The sequence below is a fragment of the Euleptes europaea genome, chromosome 9 (assembly GCF_029931775.1).
Source record: "Euleptes europaea isolate rEulEur1 chromosome 9, rEulEur1.hap1, whole genome shotgun sequence".
Classification (NCBI taxonomy): domain Eukaryota; kingdom Metazoa; phylum Chordata; class Lepidosauria; order Squamata; family Sphaerodactylidae; genus Euleptes; species Euleptes europaea.
Genome location: NC_079320.1, coordinates 48,230,675 through 48,255,210, shown reverse-complemented (window position 1 = coordinate 48,255,210; position 24,536 = coordinate 48,230,675). Strand labels below are relative to the sequence as shown.

At 39.2% G+C, this 24,536-nt stretch overlaps 1 protein-coding gene across 6 annotated transcripts in view; it reads right to left on the bottom strand.

Moving 5' to 3' along the window:
• RAPGEF2 (Rap guanine nucleotide exchange factor 2) overlaps positions 1-24,536 on the bottom strand; it is a 172,376-nt gene that overhangs the window by 56,303 nt on the left and 91,537 nt on the right. The window contains exon 1 of one of the 6 annotated variants that reach the window (XM_056855242.1): positions 9,832-9,900. The exons of 4 other annotated variants lie outside the window; for them this stretch is intronic. In XM_056855242.1, coding sequence (XP_056711220.1) covers positions 9,832-9,885 — 54 coding nt within the window. In that variant the 5' untranslated portion in view covers positions 9,886-9,900. Of the gene's footprint in view, positions 1-8,949; positions 9,185-9,831; positions 9,901-24,536 lie in introns of those variants that run through there. One more of the 6 variants, XM_056855241.1, reaches the window with a different exon arrangement.

Here is a 24,536-nt window from a genome sequence, read left to right as displayed (position 1 = left end):
TATGTATATACCACTGTACATTTGAACTATGGGAATACTGTTTCACCTTAAAGTGTAGACTTACAAAAAGAAATACTTGAATGATACCTTAGTTTCATTTTACTTTCATATGATTAATTTAAGAAGATATCAACTATGTGATTAAAGAAAAGTTACTTTCTAGTCATATCATCATTATTATTAACCCACCCAAATGTACAAGAAAGAACTGTCCACAAATATGCATTATCTCGGGGGGGGGGGGATGATATAAAATCTACAGTCACCTTTTAAGCTAATATGGACCTGACCAGCATTTGGATGAAAGACCCCAGGAAGACCCATGTAAGATATTCAAGCTTTTAACAAACGTTTGGAAGATAAGTATAGCAAATAAAATGGCTGCCATTCATATTAATTTAGGCACCTGCCATCTGCTAAAGAAATGCATTCTTTACTCAACATACTTGCTTTACTAGATTAGAGAGAATCTATTAATGACTTCGCATACGTAACAGTGTATGAATATCCATTTATCATCAATCAGTACAGTAGAAGAAAAATGTAAATTTCACAAATTCAAATTTACATCTCTGTGCCACAATCCAATGCAGAATACATGTGCTTAAATCTGTGTTGAGTTGTGAAATTTGAATGTACAGACCACAAATCTGAAGTTTGCTATGACAAATCAAGTCAGCTTTATACTTTGAGAGCAAGAGTAACTTATTTTTTCATTGCCTTCCTATTAATCTTCTCCCCTGAGAAGATTAAGAAGTATGTATTCTCTACGAGTTTCTGGAAAAACCAAAATATTATAAAATTACATTGTACAGTTAAAAATGCATACTGTACAAGTAAATGTTGTATACTAAAAGTCTCAAGAATTTAGTGATCAACAAGAAAGTTCTTTAAATGAGTTTTCAAGGCCTCCAAAAACCTGAGTTTGTGAAAGGTAGTGTCATACTATACCAAACAGCAACAGGTAAGGAAGCCCATATTCCCTGTTCCCCACTTTGAATGAGGTACAGGCAGCACAATTAGAACCACTGGGGAAAGGGAGTTACTGGCATAACAGCTACCAGGCAATGAAGCAGCACTGTTAATGAGCTCCATTGGGTTCCCCATCCAGCTAGGCTGTGTCATTTAAGCAGCCATTAGCAATTAAGCATCGTTTTAATAAGAAGAATATTAAGGTAAGGGAAAGGCAATGGTATGATTAAGGTTGGCTTGTTTTATATTCTCTAATTTTGGAGTAAAATTGTTATTTTTTAAGATCAGAACTTAGTGGACCCCATTTTTAAAGAAATTGATTCCCTCTGTAACTTCAATGCAAAGTAACTGTATTTTAATCTAAATTCTTGTTGACTGATCTCTTGATTGTAATAAATGTTGTTGTTGCTTCAGGTTAAGCTAATGAGATGGCGCTATCAGAACTTCAAGAGCAGGAGGAAAAAAAACATGCTGGGGCCTAACCCCCCAACTATAGAGCTAACTAGCATCTCCATATGTGAAAGTGGCTATGAAACATTGTATATCTAAAAACCTGAAGCTTGCTATATTTAAATTATATTTCCTTGTTGGTTTGTGCATTGGAGAGGGCTCAAAGCAACTTAATGCAGTTTATTAAGTTGCATGACAAAATCCAAGTAAGGAGGAAATACCTTCTCCTTGCTCTTTCAAGACCCCCAGAGGGCATGGAATTTACAGATGAGAGTTGAAAACAAAGTCTTATTGCAAACAGATGCAGTGGGAACATGTTTGAGGGCAAAAGCTGAATGTGCTAGATCAGGAGGGGCAACAAATGACAGGAAGAGTGAACAAGCAAAAAGATGTCATAGGGAAAAGTAAAAATAGGGGCAAGGGACAACTCTTGCTTCATAGACACTCTTCTGCAACTGCCATTCCATTGACTGAAAAACCAATTGCTGACATTTCACCAAACAAGAATTGCAGCTGTGTGAGTGCATGTGTGTGCATGGGGGGTGTTTTAAGAAAATTAACTCCCATACCACAGAAACAGAAAAATGTCACAGATCAAAAGCACAGCCTTCACACAACAGAACTCTTTGCCCTCATGTGTTAGAAGAACTTAAAATGTTTGCATGTCAGTGTGACAGTCCCCTTCATGGAACCAAGGGGACCCACACCGCCTCTTATGATTTTGGGGAACCAGGTTTGTTTTAAACTATAAACCTTTCCCTCAGTTACATGATGTCCTTAAGGTAGCAAATGTAAAGGCTTTAGCTGCTGTGAGATAAATTTTGTGGTGAGTAAGAAGAACACAGATCACTGAGGCAGGAGTTTTATGTCAGTAACAAAGAGGAGTTATTTATTTGCAGGTTGGTTTTAAAGAACAGATCAGCAGCACAGACACCGAAAGGAGAAACCTGGCCGATGCACATAAATTTAAGCTAGTTATGGCTTCAGAGGGTGGTTTGAATTACCTTTAATATTTGCAGGTACAAAAAGACTTTCACTGACTAGCCACTAAGTTAGATCCTTTCACTCACACACACGGATTCCACCCACACCAACCTGTCCTTTCCCAAGAGCCACAGCAAATGGTCATCACCAGAGAAAGGCCTCACAACTAGTACTCTGCCCTCTCTCAGCAGTAGAGTTAAAGCACTCCGCCATGCTACCAGGCACAGCTACCCCCCAAACTGTCTGCTCTCTTGCTTGGGCAGCCCCAAAACTCTCCCTGCGCTCTCCCTGAGGCAAACCTGGACTAACTGCTGCTGTGCTTCTCTCCAACTTTCCATTCCTCCTCTGAAAGGTGACTGGATGCTGGAACTCCCACAGGTTCGGGGATGAAACAGCTGAAGGCTGTTTTCCCCTTCAGGAGCAGGACACCCTCCCATCCATCACAGTCACCTATTTCAGTACATTACGTTTTATAGCTGCATGTAAATTTCAGTCAGATTTTGATGAAATTTAAATGAAAATGTTGAAATGGCCCAAGCCATGCTATTTTATGCTGTGGATGATTAGAGCGAAGCCATTTCCCCAGCCTCGTGAAAGCAGAACTGCTCTCAAAGTTTATGTTTTTTGTTATACTATTGTTGGTGCTGGTGGTCTGGGAGGCAAGTTTGCAATTCTGTAGGTTCAGGCTGGACTTCCAAGCAGAAGTAGCTCAACCTGCAAAGAGCAACAGACTGCTTTAACCGAAGGGCTGGGCTACTATTGGTAATATAGTACCATTTAGGATTTTATTGGCTCATGTTGCCTGATCCTGATCTACAGGAACAGTGCTGCAGAGGAGCATGAATCAGGCTGAAAGTTCCCTCTGCCTTCAAGCTGCCCTTGTGGCACATGGAGTTAAGATATCCAAGCGTACTAAGTGGCTTTCAGTTACCAGTCAATGTTTAGAAATGGGTGTAAACTAGTTTCAGAGGGTTGCCATGTTGGTCTGCAGAGAAAATAGTTAGATTTAAGTCCAGCAGCACCTTAGAGACCAACAAGATTTTCAGGGTATAACCATTAAAGAGTCATGCTCCCTTCATCAGATACCTTCATGAAATGTAAAACCAGGCAACTCTTTCAGATGATCAGTTCTAGCACATTAATTAAAATGTGGGTTTTTTTCTTGGAAATACTTTTTCAATAAATCTCTCCCTCATCTGTAGCTGTGAAAAAAAGGGCCAGCAGAAGGGGGCAGTAGAAAGGAACACAAAACTGCTAATTTAAAACAGCAGATTCACCAGATTCTTCTGGTGTACTTCCAATCATACAGAGTAGAGAGCCAGCAACTGGCTACCCCACTACCTGCCAATGAAATAAAGCAGCAAAGAATAATGCATGTCACATATGTTGAACAAATAGAACAATTTTGCTCCAGGTCTTAGTTTAAGTAGAGAAATAAGAAGAAATAACAGTAGAAAATAAGAGCTTCCCCAACACATTACTATTGGCATGTGTCATGAAAAATATGTTCATTCATTTCATTCCACCAATCAAGAGGAAATGAGAACATATTGGTTGTACTGAGATTCCACTGTGCAGATGTCTCCCTTAGAATGTTTAATATAGCCAGGATACAAAGATGACTCTTTATATGATAGTTCAGTTGGGGCTGGAGGTCCCCCCACGCACACACAGAGCAAGGTTGCTACAGCTTGTCAGACGGTATTGGGTGCCAGTTACCTTTCTGCAGGCTACAGCTCACACAGGAGAAGATTCCCTTTTCTCCACTGAAAGCCCACCGCCATCACAACGTAAGTGGGCCACAGGCTGCTAGGTCCACCTAATCTCTGACCGAAAGCAGCAGTAATAGCTTGCAAAAATGGTATTATCTTTCAATTTTCCCCAAAATTTCATTTCCCTACAAAAAACTGGGGAAAAACATTCCCACCCATCCCTGCAGCTTCAAATTTTCCAGAAATTTTACATTTCTAGAGGCTCATTAAGTATATGTCAGCATATTAAAATGGTATGCTATTTCAATGAAAGTCCTCCAGACCAAACTTGCACGTGAGCATTAAAATCAGTATGTAATTACACACTACAAGACAGAAGGTGATTCCTGTGGAGTTCTGTCCAACAGTAACTTAATACAAAAGAAATCTCATCAGAAGAGAACAGAGCCATCCCGAAGTTGAATCAACGCTACATAATTGATTCAGTGAACTCTGTTCAAAAGGTGCATTACTAAGCATGTGTGATCAATGGGGATTTTGACTCCCCCCCCCCATCCTAACGGCAGACTCCACTGTACAGCGAACTGTTTTGGAAGCAAGCCATTCACAAGAAAATGTATCAGGAGTCCTGCTGGATGTGCATTTGCAAGTCTCTAGAAATGCCTACGTTTTCTGAATTGTGACTGTCCAGGGCCTGCTAGCAGCTCTTGCTATGTTCATGCCAGTCCTGACAGTGCAAGTATGTAACTACTGTGCTAATAGGTCAAAGCATCTAGAGAAAGTCTCTACTCAAGAAGTCTACAAACTAATCTTTTCAGAAATCAGCCGAAACAAAGGCACAAATATTATCTAGATTGACAATATTAGCCATATAACTTCAAACATTTATTCCTTAAGAACTAATAGTGGTTCTTCAACTAAGAAGTCCACATTTTAACAATTCTGCACTTCCAAACAAGCATTTTACATCAATCCAGATGACACTGTCTCATAAACAATACTTTTGGTAACTTCAGGAAAATACAATAAAAATTCACTGGAAGCAAAATTACAAGAGCTTTAATACGCACCCTACAGAATCATACTGAGTTTTGATTATATAGTACAAAAAATGACACACTCATAGCAAAATTTAGAGTCATCTTACATGATCCATCTACTCTAAATGAGAAAATATGTTCAACAAAATATAAATATAAACAGAATTTACCCTAAAAATTAATGGTTGAATCCCACAGATCCATTTTGCCAATGAAGGTGTTTTCCTCTTACAGAAGGACCCCCCCCCCGAAAGAAGCACCTACAGGATCCAATCCAGTAACACATGAGGGCTGTCACCAAGTCAGTTTTGACAACAACCTCCAAATGGGAAAAAAAACCTAGCACTTTAAGATGACAAATTTGACAACACTGATAAAACATAGACATATCTAGGTTTTTAAAAGTTCTTGCACTTCATTATTCACATACTGGCCCCCAAAATACAACACCTGAAAATCTTTCTTTCAATGTTTGTGCCATGTTTAGCTACTAAAGAAAGGCAGTAGGGTGTGCTAGGTTTGTTGCTAACAGAGGCCTGTTTAAATTTTCTACTAAGGGTAGATTAAAAAAAAAAACACAACCCCAAATTGGGTGCATTCAGCTGACCATGAAATCTTGGAAGGCTCTGGATATATACATCCCCTACTGTCTCCCCTCATGTACTGTATCAAAAACTTTCTGATTTAGAATAATAATTTGTTATGATATCCAAATCAGGCTCTTCAGCAAACCATGGCTTGTTTCTTTCACATAAACCATTATTTGTAAGCAAGAAAAACTAAATTTGCTAAAGCACCCTATTAGGAAATCACAATAAATTGTTGCAAATTTTACAATAAAAAGTGGTTTCATTATCCATGTATTGGGGGGAACAGACAAGTAAGTAACATCTGTGGGTTTGGTCAAGATTCGTGAACGATGATATATGTAACTATCCTAAGCAAAAAGTAATCACCAACTAGGAGAAATGCTCTTAACACTTATAAACTTGTGTGAATGCAGCATCCAAACCATCCACAAACCAATACAGCTGAGGACAGATACACTGATAAATGGAACAACTCTGATCATTGCAGAATAATTAATGTGAGGTAGGGGTTAAAGTGTTGGACTAGGATCTGAGAGACTTAGGTTCGAATCCCCACTCTGCCATGGAACCTCGCTGGATGACTTTGGGCCAGTCACACACTCTCAGCCTGACCTACCTCAAAAGAGTTTACTTGGAGGAGAGGAGATCGATGTAAGCCACTCTGGGATCACACAGGAGAGAAAGGTGGGATGTACATGAAGTAAAATAAATAAATGGTTGGTATGTTAATTTTCCTAATTGACTGTTTACTGCATTTGGGTATATAAGATAAAATTTCTGTGAACATTCCATAAGGCTGACAAGGCAGATTAGGTTTTTGGCCTATTACAGCAGTATGAAAAAATACATCAATATACCAGAAAGCAGGATAGAACTTTTAGAAAGTCATAGTACAAACAGAACTGATACAGGGTCATAGAATACCAATGGGCAATATATATTTCAAGATTTCAGTCTTTTGTACCATCTGTTTTACACAGTTCTCAATTAAATATATATCGGCTCATCTTCAGCATATAAATAACAAATATGAACCAAAAAAATCTTAACTATACTCTAACTAGCTTCTACCAGTATTTGCATATAACCTTTCCTCCTTATTCAAGGAGCTTATGGATATTAACAAATGAATAATAGAAAAGACCGTATAAAAACCATTAGAAACATAAAACTTACACAATATCAAGTCAAGTAGCTACAAAAGCTGGGCATCCAACATTTATCCCATAAACACAAATCTGAATTAAAATGTTTTCATATTTCTAAAAGAAGGTAAAGTTAGAATCTCGCAAGCCTTTCTCAGGAGATAAGAGAAAGCATTGCCCAAAAATCTTCACACATTGAACGTCTTGGGTAGACTGATTCAGAGCAGGGCCTTCTTCAATTCCCCTCACACAGTGAGAAGCACTTTGCTACTTTACTAGTGGGGTGCCCACCGAATAGTTGGATGCATATTGAAAACTGGAGTAAGACTGGATGGGTGATTTTATAAGTTTGTTACCCCGATTATCTAAAAGTTTGGAGATGGTGTGCCTGTCTTCCCAGGGAAAGACATACAGTTTTTCTCTGCTGATTTTTCCTTATCTCTGCATACCCAAATTTTTCTTGATACTTCCAGACCTGTTAAACATGCCAGTCTATGGCACCGCTCTTAGAGAAGGGAGTACTGGTTGCTAAGCATGCAAGTACATCTGAACTGAAGGTGGGGATTAGACTAAAGATATTGATTCCTGCCTAAAAGGAAAACCTATTTGTGTTAATAGGCAAGGGGCATGGGGGTAACTGCAGATTTTTTTTCCCTTTTCTGATGACATTTCTCACATCCATAGCAGTAAAGTATCCATACTCACAGCATCATGGGGCACTCTAAAACATAGGTACAGCTTTAAATCAATGTTGTTTAACAATTCACTGACAATATGTGACATAAGAAAATGACATTAAAGTCATTGTGTTTGTAGCAGTATTAACAACTTCTAGTACCTAATGGAGTTCTTCCCATTTTTGTCTAGGATTCATGCAGGACTCCCTCTCTCATACATGAAACATCCGTTACATGAACATATTACTGTAATTTAATGTATACCCTTGCATGTGACCACACATATATATGGAAAACTTCTTGTTCTACATTAGCTCTTCTATGCCTTCTGTAGGGTTATACAGAACATGTGATTTTAACACTTCCAGTGTTTTCTCCATAAATTCCACTCGTGAAGACATCTCAAAATAATGAATTATGCAATTCACCTGTTAACAATTTAACACTCTCATTGGGGAAAAAATTCTGTGTGTGTGCGTGTGTGTGTGTGTGTGTGTGAGAGAGAGAGAGAGAGTGGAAGAGAGAGAAACTTAAGCAACACATTTAGGCCACAATCCAGAGAGCAAGTCACTGACATAAGCACCACCCAAAGGAGGTGACTGACCTCTATTTTTCAAGCAGCAGCCTCCTACTCAGAATGGCAAACTGCTTTAGGAACTCAAGGGAATTTCCAAAGCAGTTTGGATCAATGCTGCATGGGGGGCGGGGGGGGAGGCTGTTATAAGTAGGAGGGGGGAAACCCAGAAACCCTGCTGGGCAATAACCTAAAAGAACTGTAGCCTTAAATTTTTGGCATTAAAGGCCCACAAGACTAAAGATTTTCTATTCTGCCTATGAATGCTATTCTCACAAACAACAAGCATTTACCTATGGGATTACAGCGTGACAGAGGTGTAGTTGACTCATGGGATCAATTAAAAGGGCCAGCATTTATTGCTTGCGCCTTTTAAATTATTCCAACATTCAAACATCACTACGTTTTAATGGTGTACCAAAACTATATATTGTTATGCTATACTTGCAGGGCAAGTACAGATTAGAATTGTCTACAGAAGTATTTGCCTGAAACAAATCTTAACTTAAAAAAATGTGGAAGTCAGAAGAAGTTCAACAGGAGCATTTTAATCCTATCTATAGAAAGTATAATATTTCAAAGTATGATGTTTATCAAACAAACAACTTGCATTTGTTTAAATAAAAAAATGCCTAAGTATAAAATGAAAAACGGACACTAAAGTACACACCTGTTTTCTCGTACAATTCATCAGCACCATTACATTAACAATCAAAATAAAATGAGCATGAATGTAAACACTTGCAATTTAAAATGAAATTTAGGGAAACCCTATTCTCAAACAGACAGAATTTGTTATACTTACAGAGTGTTTCTCCTGCTGGCCCATAACTCCATGGTTTGCTGGGACTGCAAGAGGTTTCATAATGAACAAACATATGCTGAACTGGATTTACACATCATGCACCAATTTCTCATGGATAGCAAATCAGCCTCTACTGCATTAAATTAAACAAAAAATCAAGGGGAAAAAACCAAGCCAAGAGCTCCAAGCGTCGCTCACAAAATCCTTCACACTTGCAGTGCAGAAAAGCAATCCAAATAGCAGCATTTCTCTCCATTTTTTGTCTAACACTTGAAGTCTTAAACGTGCAAGGATGTAAAGTGCCTGGCAACACCATACATATCCAGCATTCTTCTACAAGAACGAGAGCATTCCCTGAGAGCGAAAGGGAGGAAAAAAGAGGAGGGGGGGGGGGGAAAGCTAAAATGGCTGACTGCACACAGACTCCCTTAAAAAAAGCTTAATACAGTATTATATTAGTAAGGCTGCAGAAACCAGTTCCCTGCATTCAGCCAAGCCTCGTTAATAGTCCTGTTTAATTTGCAATCACACTAAGAGAGATCCCTCACCCTCCATTATGAAAAAAAAAAAAACCAAATTGGGGCAGAGCATGTGAATAGGGACCTCCTCCCTGGCTGCTAACGATGCTGACAGGGTGACCAGTGATCTCTGTTCCACTCAACTAACCAAGTTCGCACAATTAATCCAAGCAGCATGACATTGACGGACATTTAATTTAATGATGCCTGTCCCTCATATTCAAAGAAACCATGTTGACCACCAAAAGAGTCACTAAGGGGGGGAAAAAACCACACACACACACACAGGCACATACAGAGAAAAAACCTAGAGAATCATGAGTCTGAATGTAATACGCCAATATAATTACGTTATTGTGCTTACTTTGGAAGACCATGGCTGCAGGCAGTTGGCATAGCAACGCACAAGGAAAGCCATTTCCTGGGTAGAAAGAACGCTTCCTTTTCTAAATAAAAAATTCCTCTTAGGATACAAACGGCATTGCTGCTTCCTGCAGAAAGCAAAGACACTGTAGTCTGTCTCTTAACCTGCACACAGGCACACTCAATGCAGTTCTAATGATGTAAGTGGATCTCTCGCTGCCTCCCTCCCTCTCCTCCTATACATCGAAATATTCAGCTCGAATGGAAGACACGTTCCTTGCGGCTCGCCCCCTCGGCTGCTTTAACTATTTCGCTCATTAAGGTACAGATGGACAATTCAGATAGAGTAACAAGCGCTTGCCTGTATTATGTCAGCTTCTGTAGGTCAACCAAATCCCAGAGGGGAGGGAATCCATTGATTGCTGGCTCCAGTGAATACCACTGAAGGCAGGGTAGGAATAAGGGGGGGAAAGACTTACTTGAACAAGCTCTGAACTAAACATCATTTTTCACCAAGGTGAATATCAAGGAAGGGTGTTTGCGGACACCTCCTCTTCCCCCTCCCACATCCAAAAACAATGTTGCGGCAAAGCTGTAAATACCTCTATCAAGTATTTATTAATGGCATACTTGGCACACCTTAATGGACGCACAGGTTTGACACTGTTCATGCTGTAGGTAACAGTGGACTAACAGACGAATGGTCATGAATTTTCTCTATTCTCAGTTTGCTTAAATCCTAAACTTAGCTAAATGTACATTTTTTATTAAAATTGTCTAATTCACTGAAATTTCACTAACAGACTCCATAGACTAAAAGGCTGGAAAAGGCAAGACACACAATCGCCCCTTCTACAGTTTCAACACGTCTCTTGAAGGTGTATTTTGTTTTAAAAATAGAGCAATACCTAACCACTCCCATCTAAAAGCAGCTCTCCCTCCCCCACAGACCCTGGTGCATGAAAGAAGCTAAAGGACGCACACTCCAGCAAAGAAACTAGCATTACACGTGTATATTACAAACACTAAAAGCAGTATGGATCCATGCTGTTTTTATGCAAGTCATAGTGAAGAGACATCAGTAATATCTAAGAGAGAGATTAATGGCTGCTGTTGCCTTTGATTTTCATCATCAAATCTGACCTCTTTTAAATCAACAACGTGTTCCTGAATCTGGAGTCCATATATGTTCTCAACAGCTTTGCAGGATTGGAAGATGATGGGAGGGGCAAATTGCTCGTTTCTGCTGCTGCAGTAAGAACTGAATCGGTATGTAACAACCTTACACATGCATATGCACTTATGAACAATCCAGAAGAGTGAATAAGAGACTGCAGCTGCCTCTACAAGACACATGCAACCTCGGTTAATCTAATCTGCCATACAGTGATGCTCTGCTAGCTGTACTGCAGGTCACAGAGGCTAAAAAGCTCCCTGAAATCGCAGACCAAAAGTCTATTTTTACAAAGTTATTGGTGTTTTACATTTAGCATCATATACTAATTTAGGGGGTTCCATTTTGTGCTACCGCTATCATGTGACCTTTATTTTTTGACCCATACAGAGTAAACTACTTCCAGGAGCATTTGAAATTATGGTGAAGTCAGATGTAAGTCAAAGCAGTAGTTTTCAAACTGACTCTAGATGCGGCTGATGGTGCTATCTGCACACACACACACACACACACACACACCGGGCAATGGTTTTCTTAACTACAAATCCTTTCCTACATAAAAATCTACAAACTGAGGAAACCCTGCCCCAGTCCTGGACTCTCCAGGTATAGTTTGGTTGGCAAGCCCACCAGTGTTGCACCTGTTTACTTCTTTCCCATACCTTGTACTTTTGCGGCCCTTTTGCCCCAAACCCATATTCTACCTTCATGTCTCAGTGGTCACATCAAACTAACCTGGTGGTTTGTGAAACCATGGTGCTACAGGAAACAGTTCACCGTAACGCATCCATGAAACACTTCAGGCATGATTCCCACCAGGAAAAGTAGCAGCAGCTTGAGGGAAAGCCTGGCACTTGCTTCTCATATTGTATGTTCTGGTTCCCTGAGAACTCATATTCTTGCACTGAATCTGAGCAATCCACAGGTATCCAATGTTACTTCTCTCAGCTGCTAGGCTGCCTCTTGGTCGGCTGGAGAAAGCAAACTAACTAGTTGACTGCTTATGATGTGTAGCAGTGTTAGTCTGTCAATAGCAGTAGAAAAGAGCAAGAGTCCAGTAGCACTTTAAAGACTAACAAAATTTCTGGCAGGGTATGAGCTGACTGCTTGCTACTCTGTAGGGCTGATGGAGAAAAAATTTATTGTTAGAACCATCACTGCATCCTACACAGGACACGGAGAGAATGCATTCATGCTTCTAAAAGGCACAAAGCAGTAAGACGGAAGTATAAAAGGATAATATAATATACCTCTCTAGCCAATTACTTTATTAGCACTATGATTTTGCTAGGGCACACTACACTGATGCTAAAATGGTTATGTTACAATTAAAGACAAAAGTTGCTTCCGTCATTTGTCATTTTCCTAGCCAGAAAAGGAAAGACAAGTGAGTCACAAGAGGATTAAGCCCATGTCCCATGGGATTCCTTTATATGCTTACATAAATCAGCAGAATCTACTGCAGGTTCAAAGTAACAGTATGTGCAAATATGCTTCTACCAAATCCACCAAGGCCAGGAAGGATCCTTTGTTGGTCATTGTAAGATTGATCTAAAGGTTTTCATTTGAATTTTCCATTTTATTCTGTGATTCAGCCTTTCAGACAGAGGATGGTTCCCACATACCCATTTTTCTTTTGAGCTGTAACGAAAATTGAGTAGATCCACAACATTTTTTGGTCCTCAGGGACTGGCTCTAGCACCCCTATTGCTAGTAGCGGTTTTTGGAATGTTGATCAATGTGATTAGACAAGGTACCACCTACTCCCAACGTACCGCTGAGTGATTGAATCTAGCACCCAGTGGCTTCTCACAAAGTGTTGCCAGGTTTCTGCAAAGTACTGGAAATGTCCACCCATACCCAGGGGAGTCAGGGGATTTTTGGAACTATGTCCATCCAATGTCTCAGATTTCTGCCACTTTCCCTTTTGGGACCTGAAAGTAGAATTAGGTCAAGACACTCAAAAGGACTGAAGCCTCCTCTTTGGTTTGACTTCCTTCTTGTCCTTGAAGTGCACAAGGGATTTGTCAATATTGTTTCCCTCCACAAAGAGGATGATTCCCTTGAAAGGGATACCGGCTACTCAGCACTGTCAAGTGGGATCCAGAGCTGTGTAAAACCATGTGTTTCAGCTGGCAGTCACCACTGGCAGATTGGATGCCACATACAAGAAGCTTCAGGATCTTCCACCGTGCCAGCCCAACCCTCTTGTTGCATGGATGTCAGGGTAGCCCAATGGATTCCAACAAGATTACTATGTTATAACGAAGACCTACCATTGAGGTATATGCCACTGGTAGTTTAACCTTTTCTACTGCCACTAGTACAAAGCAATGGTTTACATCTTGGCTTTTGCTGATGCTTCCCCCTCCACTCTGACTACCTTGAAAATCAGCAGGAAAGGGCAGCTCATGCATGAAGGCTCTAGAGGATCTTGGGTGAGATTGGGCACCTCTGCCTTTTTTTATTGCTGGGCAACTCCAAAATTGAAAGGACCATGGGAAAGATTGTACGCGTCTATGTGTCTCACCCTTCTCTCTTGTAGGGGGGCCTTATAAGCCTTTATTCTCCCACATATTTCCTCGAGGAAGGAGGACCAGGAGAACCTGAATGATAGTCTTTCTCATCCTCCCTAGTCCCTCTCACAGACCTGGAGTGGTAGTGAGAACTTCACTTTTCGACTTAAGCTTACATTTCCTGTGACTTTGCGTATTTGCACAGAACGTGCGGTTGCTGGGTCATCTTATAAATCCATCAGGGCAGCCAAAAAGGGGGAATGCATTCTTTTGCATTTCTCCCTTAATCCAGGCAAGGAGATTAAAGTGAGCGAACTCTTGTGATAAATCAGGCACTAGCTTGTCTCCCTATCCCTCTGGTTTTGCCAAGAAGAACCCTGTCATGGTTCCAATGAGGGGACGAGGGCAGCTGCAGGCTGTTTATTTCCATCTCTTCTCATTGAGACCTATGTGCAACGTTTGCAGCTTTCAGAGCGCTATAAAACCCTGCGATTATGTAGACCTTACTTACAACCTTTTCCTTCCCTTGGGCCTCAGATTGGCCACCTTACCATTCAAAATAATTGCTGAAGAGGATAGAGAATGATAAGTTGCCCTTACACATCTACTCATTGCTAATGCTATTCTTTTAGGTGCAAATGGACTCAAATCTAAGTATTCTTTAGTGAAAGTGCACGGTTCATATAGATTTGCCTCAGCTTGATATGGAACTAACAAGTAATGCAAGTGATGCTACAGACAATGATAGTAACATTGTCCTCTGTGGAAGATGAGTGGACAATCACATCCCAGGTATATCATGCACAGTTCAAAGCTCCTAAAATTACAGGGGGGACCATTTTCAGTACCTTCATTTTTTCCTTAAATGTAAAAAAGTAAGGGAAGTACATGCTATTGCCTTTAATTTTTTTTACCAATATAATTGCAATAAAAATAATTTCCACATCAAGCTTTGAACATGTTTAAATGTAACATTTAAACTGCCTTCAATTACTTTTTCCCCCTATCAAATGTTTCAGTTCAAATATTTATAGCTTATATGGCATAAAATTAACATGGGGTACTTTTAAAAAGTTGCTAAATTGGACCACACTGTTTAAGGCACTGAAAATTCTTTTAGAAGATCCACATCAGTGAACAATTAATAGCTACTTCTGTCTGTCAGCTAGTTCTTTCACAGCCTGAGAGAGATGAATGGGAAGGGTAAAAGAAAACATGGATCAGACCAAGGTATGGAGCTGCACAAGTACATGCTTGTACCAACAGATCATTTGCCAATCTGCTGTTGACCCCAGGTTTAGAGGACCAAATCTTTAACTCTGTTGGACTACACATCTTATTCTGGTTTGCTTCTTCACTGTGGGATGACAGTTTCTTACATGTCTTGGGTTTTTACCATAGGAGATTCTTGTGAAAGTCAGCTTTGAAGAACAGCATTTTGACTGACATGTTACATAGAGCATGTATAAAACTGGCAGTGCCCTTCGATCCATAGTTTATTTATCATTATAAGAATACAAGAACAGGAGAGTTTAATCTTCCATTTACCATTATTTGTTTTGGAAATCAGCATTATGTTTTGATATTTTCGTCTGGTTTCAGGTACACCATTGTCCCACATGCCAAGAATCATTGATCTAGATCAGTGGTTCCCAAAGTGGGCAGTACCACCCCCTGGGGGGTGGGATTACCTAGGGGGGCACTATGAGGCAAGGGGGCAGCAGGGGGCACTAAAGGTGGGTCCCTTGAACTGTAATGTAGGATAGGGGGCGCTGGGGTTGAGTTTTTGGAACCAAGGGGGCGGTGGCCAGAGAAGTTTGGGAACCACTGATCTAGATACTTGAGTTATTTCTTTGGGGTATGCTTTCAGGGTTCTTATTTCAAATGCTATTCTAACAAGATTTCACCACTCAGGTACCACATACAGGTGTTCAAATACACAGTATCTGAGGAAGATTTTTTTACTATTCACTGAAATGCTTTGAAAGTTCATGCCAAAATCTTTTCTTTAAAAAAATTCAAATATAATTCTACATCTCTCCATTTCTGAAATTCAGTCAATCTAATGAGAAGATGAAACAATCTAATGAGCTTTAATTTTAACCAGCCAGTCAATCCCCTATGGCAGGCATACATTTTTAAAAGTGCCAGAACATCAAGTATGAACCTTATAAATGAATGTGGACAGCTAATTACTATGCCAAAACTTAAGTACTTTTTATTATAAGCGGTACTTATTAATCTATTCGTTTCATTTATAGCCCACCTTTCTTGCTGAGACTCAAGGTGGATTACAAAATATTTTTAAAAATGTTATCAGACATCCAGTCAACAATGCAATAGAACTAGAATCACACAATTAGAAAACAACGCAAACAAAAATTGCTGGAACAAGGAAGCTGGAACCCTTGTGACTCTGTTCTCTCTGCTTTAATCCAAAATTATAATGCAAAGAACTCTGGTAGGCTACCCCACCAAAGCAGCATATTTTGGGGGCAGCTGCCATTGTGGGAATCACTGACATGCTTATTACATTTTAAAAGTACCTCATGCTAATTTTATTTCCCAACAGCAACAAATAGTTGAATTAAAGTATGATTATAAAAAATCAAATCAAATGCAATTTAAATGTTATATTCAAATGTTATATGAAAAATATTTTTATTTGAATAATATTGATACAAATCCTGTATCACAATCATCACTGTCTTTACTGCATCCGCAAATAAGCAATAGCAACATCACAATTCCATAAAAATAAAATATTTTCATAAAAGAAATTAAAATACATAGCAATCATTGTATCTCAAGATAAAACCATGATAATCCACCTTGCAAATTCCTAAACCATCTATTAATTTATTACTACTGACCCAGAGTAGAGCAATTACATCAACGTATCTCACCTTCATCTTTACGACATCTTTACGACAGTAGCAACAAACCTTACCATTCAAAGAGAAATAATTTTTCCCTATCTGCCAGTAGTAATAATAGTTCATTCTGACCTTCCTGGGAAACAAGATATAATGGTCCAGAGAAATCTTTTGCAATCAGCCTCAAATCTTGGGCACTAAAATATCATGTGGGACAAATCCTCAATGACAGACAATCACAAGAGGAGACTCTTTCATTAAATGGGATCATATTAAATTGTATCAAAATGGTAATTACAACATCCATTCCATCATGTGAGAGGATATTAAGAATTTTAGCCTTGGTTTTGATTGGTAATGCAGCTCATATCAGGTGAATTCATAACTTGATTTTTAATCTGGATTATTATGGGTATTTTCAGTTTTATCCTCCCCCTGCTTTACAAATCAACAAAGCACAGATGTACTCATACATATAACTCCTATAGACAATCCCCTTTACTATACTGTTTTAGATTGTAATGGCCTATGGCCTTATACAATAAACTTGACTTGACTATAGACAATCCCCTGAAAAACATTACAACTTTGAATATGCCAAGCTTGTTTAATTTTGCATAGGCAAATGCATCCATTCATTAGTATCAAGCTTATAATGAGTCATTAGAAATGTGAAATTTCCCTCAGAAAAAAAGTGTTGGAAAAAGTTTCTTCCCACATGTATGATTTAAGATTGATTGGATGGAAGTAGCTCATGTGGGGAGATCTCAAATGAAACAATGGGAAGGCATACTCAATACTTCACATCAATGAAAGATCTACCTGTTTTTTAGCAGAAAATTGCCAGTGTGTTAGGTCTGCCTCTTGTTAGTGTGCGCACGGCTAGACAACCACATAAGTCTGCTCATGCTCATAAAAATGTGTACATGTGTGCGTATTCATATTTCAGCAGTTGCTCTTGTGAAACTTGATACATATTTGAAGTGAAATTATTTACTAGAATTGAATACTCTAGTTAGTTATATTTTTATACTTGTGGATCATTTAGACATTAGTTTAGATATGTTCAATAAAGGAAGCCACAGGCCTCAGTTTGCAAGACCTGAACAAGGCTGTTAAAAATAGGATGTTCTGGAGGTCATTAATTCATAGGGTCACCGTAAGTCATAAGTGACTTGATGGCACTTAACACAAAAAAATTCTTATTTTAACTAATCTTATCTATACTGTATGATGTGGTGGTATTGCTGGTTATGTTAGGGTTAAATGTAATGCATAAAAGACCTCTGAAGTAATTTCGTATTGCTTCACTAATGTTAGAGAAAGGATTTTAATTAGAAATACATCAGGATTTACTAACAAAGACCTTCTGCAGTCTCTTCAATTAAGGTACATGTGCCAACAGCATAGGATGCATTAGCTTGCAGCATTCTCTCAAGTACTGGTTATATCTGTAATTTTGCTTGTACAAAACTAAGGCATTTATCATTTTTAAATTCCATAAATATGTCAAATATTGCAACTGTATATGCTATGTAAATTATAAATGATGCATTTCAGGTTGTTAAAGCAGTAAAATTAGTTTAGGTTTGATAGGACAGTAAATATTGCATATATCTCAATTTTTTCCAGGGGAAAAACTGGATTTCCTTGCCATGGCTTCAAAATTTCTGAAAATTTTACTTCTCTAGCCCTTGATGAAAAATTCTCCCATGACAAACAGCAGCATAGAAACAGGCAACTGCTCCTCATGCAATGAATCACATAATTACAGTCCCATAAATCTCTGCCAGGTTATGTCATCACCATCTCAGGATCAATGGTACAAATGTAGACCAGAAAAATTATCTAATCAGGTTAACAAGGCACTACATCCTTGTATAAACAACATGGCAGAGATTACAAACCAAGGTCATAAAAAAGGTTTGCCAGCTCTGTGTTGGGAAATACTTGGAGATTTGGGGGATGGATCCTATGGTGGGCAGGGTTTGGAGAAGGGAGGGACCTCAGCAGGGTATAATGCAATCAAGTCCACCAATACAAAGCAGCCATTTTCTCCAAGGGAACTGATCTTGATCGTCTGGAGATCAACTGTAATCGCAAGAGATCTCCAGCTGCCACCTGGAGGGTGGCAACCCTAGTCACAAGTCTCATCTCACTGGCATGCCTAGGCTGAAAAGGGAGCAAGTACTGATTGTATCCAGATGCCCCTGAAGCAGCAGAGCGACGACTACCTTTGTAATAACTTTCCACAATGCTTGTGAATTAATTAAGCATTGTTCATACTGGAGATGGGATAGTAAGTGGCAGTAGATTCAATGTTAAATTTAGATAGCTTAAATCAATCAGACAAACAAAAGCAAGTTTAAACACTTCACTGTCTTTTGCCCTGAATGGCAGCTGTGGTAGCAATTAAAATCACGTGGTCTTGTAATAGCCAACTGAATCATGTCTGGTAATCCACAGAAGGAGTGAAGTGTAAAACACAGATAGGTAATCACAAGGACATGCTTCCATTGTGTAACCTTTATTCACCTATTGCTTGAGAACATTTTGAGTTCCTATCGTAACTTAAAATATAACAATGGCAAATGTCAAACTTCACCAGCGTATACGTTTTTCGTGTGTGTAGGGGGAGTTGGTACTTCAATGAGGCTCATCATAATTACATTGCATCATCTCAATACAGCAGCTCCAGCAGTTCTACTACGATATATACTGTTTGGTTAACCCAAACATTACTAAATATTTGTACAGATACCCTTCTGTCAATCTGTTACTGTGGATCAATCTATAAACTGGATCTTTAATATAAGAACAGAGAAGACACACAAGTGCCTCAGTTGGGTTTGCTGCTGACATCTGTCAATCTTGCTCTGATTGCAGATTGGTTAGTCACGTAGTATACTCTATTCTCACCTTTTTGAGAAAGTTACATTTCCCACCACTCAAAAGAGCAGTTCTGTATATAGAAGTACTCAATATTTTTAATCTGAGTCTCCCATTAAAACAGCTACTTTCAAACTGAAGCTTTAGAAAACTATGTAATAAGTGTAGTGACACATACTTTTCTCATTTAATAGTACTAATAGTTTAATAATGCCAGCTGTTCTGTTGGCAGGATTTAATAACTATCCTAGAAAAGCCTGTCATATGAAAAGGCTCAAAAATTCTAAGCTGTGGAAATATTTTAAATTTTATTTTTATTATAATTTGAGTATGAATTGGGGGAGCACAGTACTTTTACTTTTGTGGAATGTCCCATATCTGTCTCAACAAAATGTCAGAATGCATACAATGTTTACTTTACAATTTCTTTTACAACTATACTCAGTACATCTAATGGAAGCTTCCATTTCCTGGAGATGCTTAACACATTTCCCACAAGCTTCCATTTCCTGGAGATGCTTAACACATTTCCCACAAAGCTTCCATTTCCTGGAGATGCTTAACACATTTCCTACAATACATAGCACTCACAATAGTAAACTGATTACCATATTTCATCAGTTTATTCAAACCAAGTTGCAATTTATCGACACTTTTCTAGACGGGCTACAGAACAACCATTTGAGAACCTTCAATTCACATGTTGAGCACTATATAGCATTCTTGCAGCTCCTTCAGAACTGAGTAGCGAGTCCAAGTCACAACTAAGGATAAACTCACACATTAGCTAAGGACAACAGCTCAGCCTCTATTTCCCATCTTTAAAATACAAATAGTAAACTTTAAAACATAACCATCAGTGGGACTTCTTTCCAAGTAAGGATGCTGAGTATGCATATGTACAAAGAAATACTATGTAATAAGTGTAGTGACACTTTTCTGATTTCTCCACACCCATCTCTCCCCTGGACATCACAGACTCTTCTGCATACCACACCTAATCCCATCACGCCTGCTATTCACATTTACATACTGTTAACATTTACATACTAATGCTTGTCTGAATTCACTCTCCTCTACTTAAAGACAGATGGATTCACATTCTAGCTGTATCTGAAGAAGTGAGCTGTGGCTCACGAAAGCTCATACCCTACCAGAAAATATTTTTGTTAGTCTTTAAGGTGCTACTGGACTCTTGCCCTTTTCTACTACTGCAGACAGACTAACACGGCTACCCACTGTGAAAGAAATACGTATAATTCAGAAGACATTGCTGTATTAATCTGCCCCCATGCACTTCACAGGCAAGAGCTTACTTCAGTCTGCTCTAGGCTGATCCTGCATTGAGCAGGGGGCTGGACCAATGGCCCCTTCCAACTCTATGATTCTATGTTCTATGTCAAGTAGGTTTCCTATTCTTAGCCTTAGAGCTTGGCATATATATTTTAGGCAGACCTAAATCACATTCTGGAAATACATCAAGATTAATACTGAAGTTATGGAACCCTATGAAACAGGTTAAAATATTCTTATAAGCTGTACTTATAAACTATATGCTTTTCATTTTGGACTGAAATATAGTACAGAGATGCGGAATCTTGGGAGAAAAGATTCCCCCCCCCCAACACACTAAGCGCTTCTTTCAATTTTTCCAATGGGAAAAAAATGTAAATTTTTGGGAATACCGACAAAAAACTCCTATGACATGACATATTTTATCTATTGGAATGAATAATTTTAAGACGAGGTTTTACCTACTCACAATTTTAGTATGAAGATTTTATGTAAAATAATTTAGTGCATTAGAAAATTATAATTCTTGTGTATACTGTAGACATATACATATTTTCAATGTTAAGTGCAACTAATTTTGTCAGCAATGTATGATGTGTATGATAATAGACTACTGAAGGACTCAATGTCATAAAAAATTAACTTGATATCCAAATGTGCTGGTAACCCTAAGACAACTGTATAAGACCGTTTCTGTTCAAATGCACTTTTCCTTTACTAGAATATCTGCGCTATTTTGTTCTTATCTTTCAGATGGTGACAAATAATAAACATGTGCTACACATATTACACACTAATACACAGGTGCTGCAAAGAGTGCAGCCTACTACAGCTTTCTCTCTTTAGTGTGGAGAATTAAAACATTTATACCATTAAGTTTCATAAATACTAACAGCTCATTCCTGAGCCTTGCAGTGGCCGGGGATGGTGTGGCCACGGAGCCTCCCAAGCTGCTTCCAGGCTAAAAAAGGCCTTTTAAAAAACAAAAAATCAAAAATGGGGAAAATAGCCCCATTGAAAACAGCGATGCTGTGCCAGCAAACAGCTGGCACAGCACCCCTGTGGCAGAGGGGGACTTTCCCGGACTGGAAGGGGTTAGAGAGGGGGACTTTCCCGGCCTGGAAGGGGTTAGAAAGTTGCCTATCGACAGCTCACCCATGGAATGCCTCCCGGGAGGCCGACACAAGGACTTGCGCCAGCAGGACGTCAGCGGGAGGCCAAGCCGGCATCCTAGGGCCATGCTGCCACGGCAGTCCTGGGGGGCTGACGCAAGTGGTATGGACGCCATTGCAAGCCCCTCGCCACCTCCTAAGCCCATTCGGCCCCCAGGCTCAGGAATGAGCTAGTAACATATTAAATAGTAACATATTAAAATATACTGTTATAAATGATTCATTTTATGTTGTTAAAACAGGAAAATAAGTTTAGGTAAGAAAATAAATGTTGGATATCTCTGAATTCCCCCCTCAAAATTCTGTTTTTTCACACATATACAAAACCTACAGAACACTCAACTTTGGCTTCAAAGTTTCCAGATAATTTCTCTCTAATGGATGCAGATTCCGCAAAAGTTGCCATAACAATGAACTGACGCTTATTGTAAGCATGTTCCTTTAAAATTCAAAAATTCAAATTTACAACAGTTAGCAAAGTCGATACAGAAAGATGGCTAATAACATTAATTTTTTTTATGAAGTCAGTCCATGACACAATGACCAAAGGCTGCCAATTAAAAAAAACAACCTAAATTGTTCAGCACAATTTTCTTCTGCTCTCCAGGTTAGGTTAAATCAGAATTTCATGACCCCACATACTACTGACTGTGGTACGATCTCGATAAACTGATTATTCTGCTGTGCTTCATTGATTGCTCTGCCCAGATGATAGCAGACAAGTGTCTACACTAATAATGGCAGTCTGATTGCACATTTTAAAGCAAAAGAACTTACAGAATGTTATGGGTGTTATTTTTCTATTATCAACATGAAGTTCCCAAGATCCCTGGGTTTTTACAGCATTGGGAAAGAGATAAAAGATGACTAAACATAACACGTCCACACTGTACAAAGCATTCAAATGCACTGAACCAGTTTTCCACTGAATTTCATAAACTACAGTTTTAGTTCTTTTTGTTATTTCTCTCTTAAATGCTTCTCTCTGAACAGGGCTTACCAAAACTTGTGATAAAATAAAAAAAGAACATATTTAACATTAGCATTTGGGGGGAAATGTCAATATTTAAGTTATATATAAAGAAAACCTGGAAACATAAAAATTGCCTATTGAGGTATTATCTCCATTACTCTCAACAGTTTTAGACGTTTACAGTGCAGGCTAGCAAGCATTGTCAATTTTCACAAATTGGAAACAGGACCCAGACTGGCAGGCGTATTACTGACACCTAAATTGCCTGAAATGCACCATGGCTTGATACACAACACCCTAATTACGCTGAATTTCCAAAGCAACAAAAAGATGTGTCCAATTATGACATCAATAGAAGATTTTCTTCCAAGGGGAAAAAAGAAAAGCAAATCCCAATGGACACGTAAGAGCTACAGCAGCCATGATGTAATATATAGACAGAAAAGAGATCCTCAGAAGCTGAAATTTAGGTAAACAATATACTTCTTACCACTTTGAATTTTTATGCATTATTTCACAATTGCCAGTTCTAATGGTAGTGACTAGGGATGTGTGTTCAATATTTCCAGTCTGAATATATAGCTGAAAAATACATTATCAGTATTTTCCGGATAGATTCAGGTACCTGGATGGTATTGAGGACATGGGTAAATGGGTCTCAAAAATTCCATAAATGTTCCAGAGTAACCAAGAATGTCAGGGGTCAGTGTTGTAGGGCTCCCTGGATTTAATTATACTATGAGTTTGTGTCAGTGTCTTCCTGCCAGGGCTTGCCAGGTTGGTTTGGCTTGGATTCTTTGCATTATGTAGCAAAACAAATTATAGGATTGCCCACTGGGAACAATGGGAGCTAATGGAATGCCCACTGGATATAATGGGAGTCAAGAATGCCAGCTGACTTGAAAGGACCCCATTGAAATATGTTACAGCAGACAGAAGTTGCAATGAAAATGTTGATCAAATTTAAACTGACAGTCTCTGGGCCCAGATACACAGCTCTGGGACTGGAATGATAGCCCTGGAGTGGAATGAGGACCTCTGGGGTTGGAATCAATGCTCTGGAACTGGAATGACAGCCACTACAGAGGAAAGACAGCCCCTTGGAGTAGCAGAGATGTTCTGCAACTGAAATGACCGCCCCTGTGAGCAGCAGAAGTGTTCCAGGACTGTGGGCTGTCATCTCAGTCCCAGAGCAGTCTACCTGCGTCCAGGGATCTTCACTGTAAATCCAGTCCAGAGTTTCACTGCAACTTTTGTGTGCTGTAATTATTTCAATGGAGCCCTTCCCTTGCAAGTCAACTGCCATTCCTGGCTCCCATTAAATCCAGTGGACATTCCAGAATCTCCTATTGTTCCCAGCTAGCAATCCTGTCATTGTTTTAGTACATCCCGCCTTGTTTGACTTGGATTCTCTGGTTTGATTGACTGGCTTGGATTTGCTACTTTGATACTGGTTGTGTTAGGCTTGCCACATTGTTCCATGGTTCTGCTGGGATTCCCTAGTTCTTCACTAGTTCTGGTGGGCTTGTTGGTTCCATTTGCATTGAGAGGCTTTGGTCAGTGGTTGCTTTGTTTGCTCGTATGTCTTTGGCTATTCTTTGCCCTGGAGAAAGCATGAAATCCCCTCCCCAAAAAAATAAGCGATTCGGGGGCCCATAGCATTGGATATTTTGGTCCAGTAAAAGTTTGAAAGATATTTAGTGGACAGGCACCACCAGTTATGCAGCAATTTTGGTGGCATTTTTTTTAAAGCACTCTTCAGTTCCCCAGAAAAGTTCCCCATAGAGAATAATGGACCTGAAAAATATTGAAA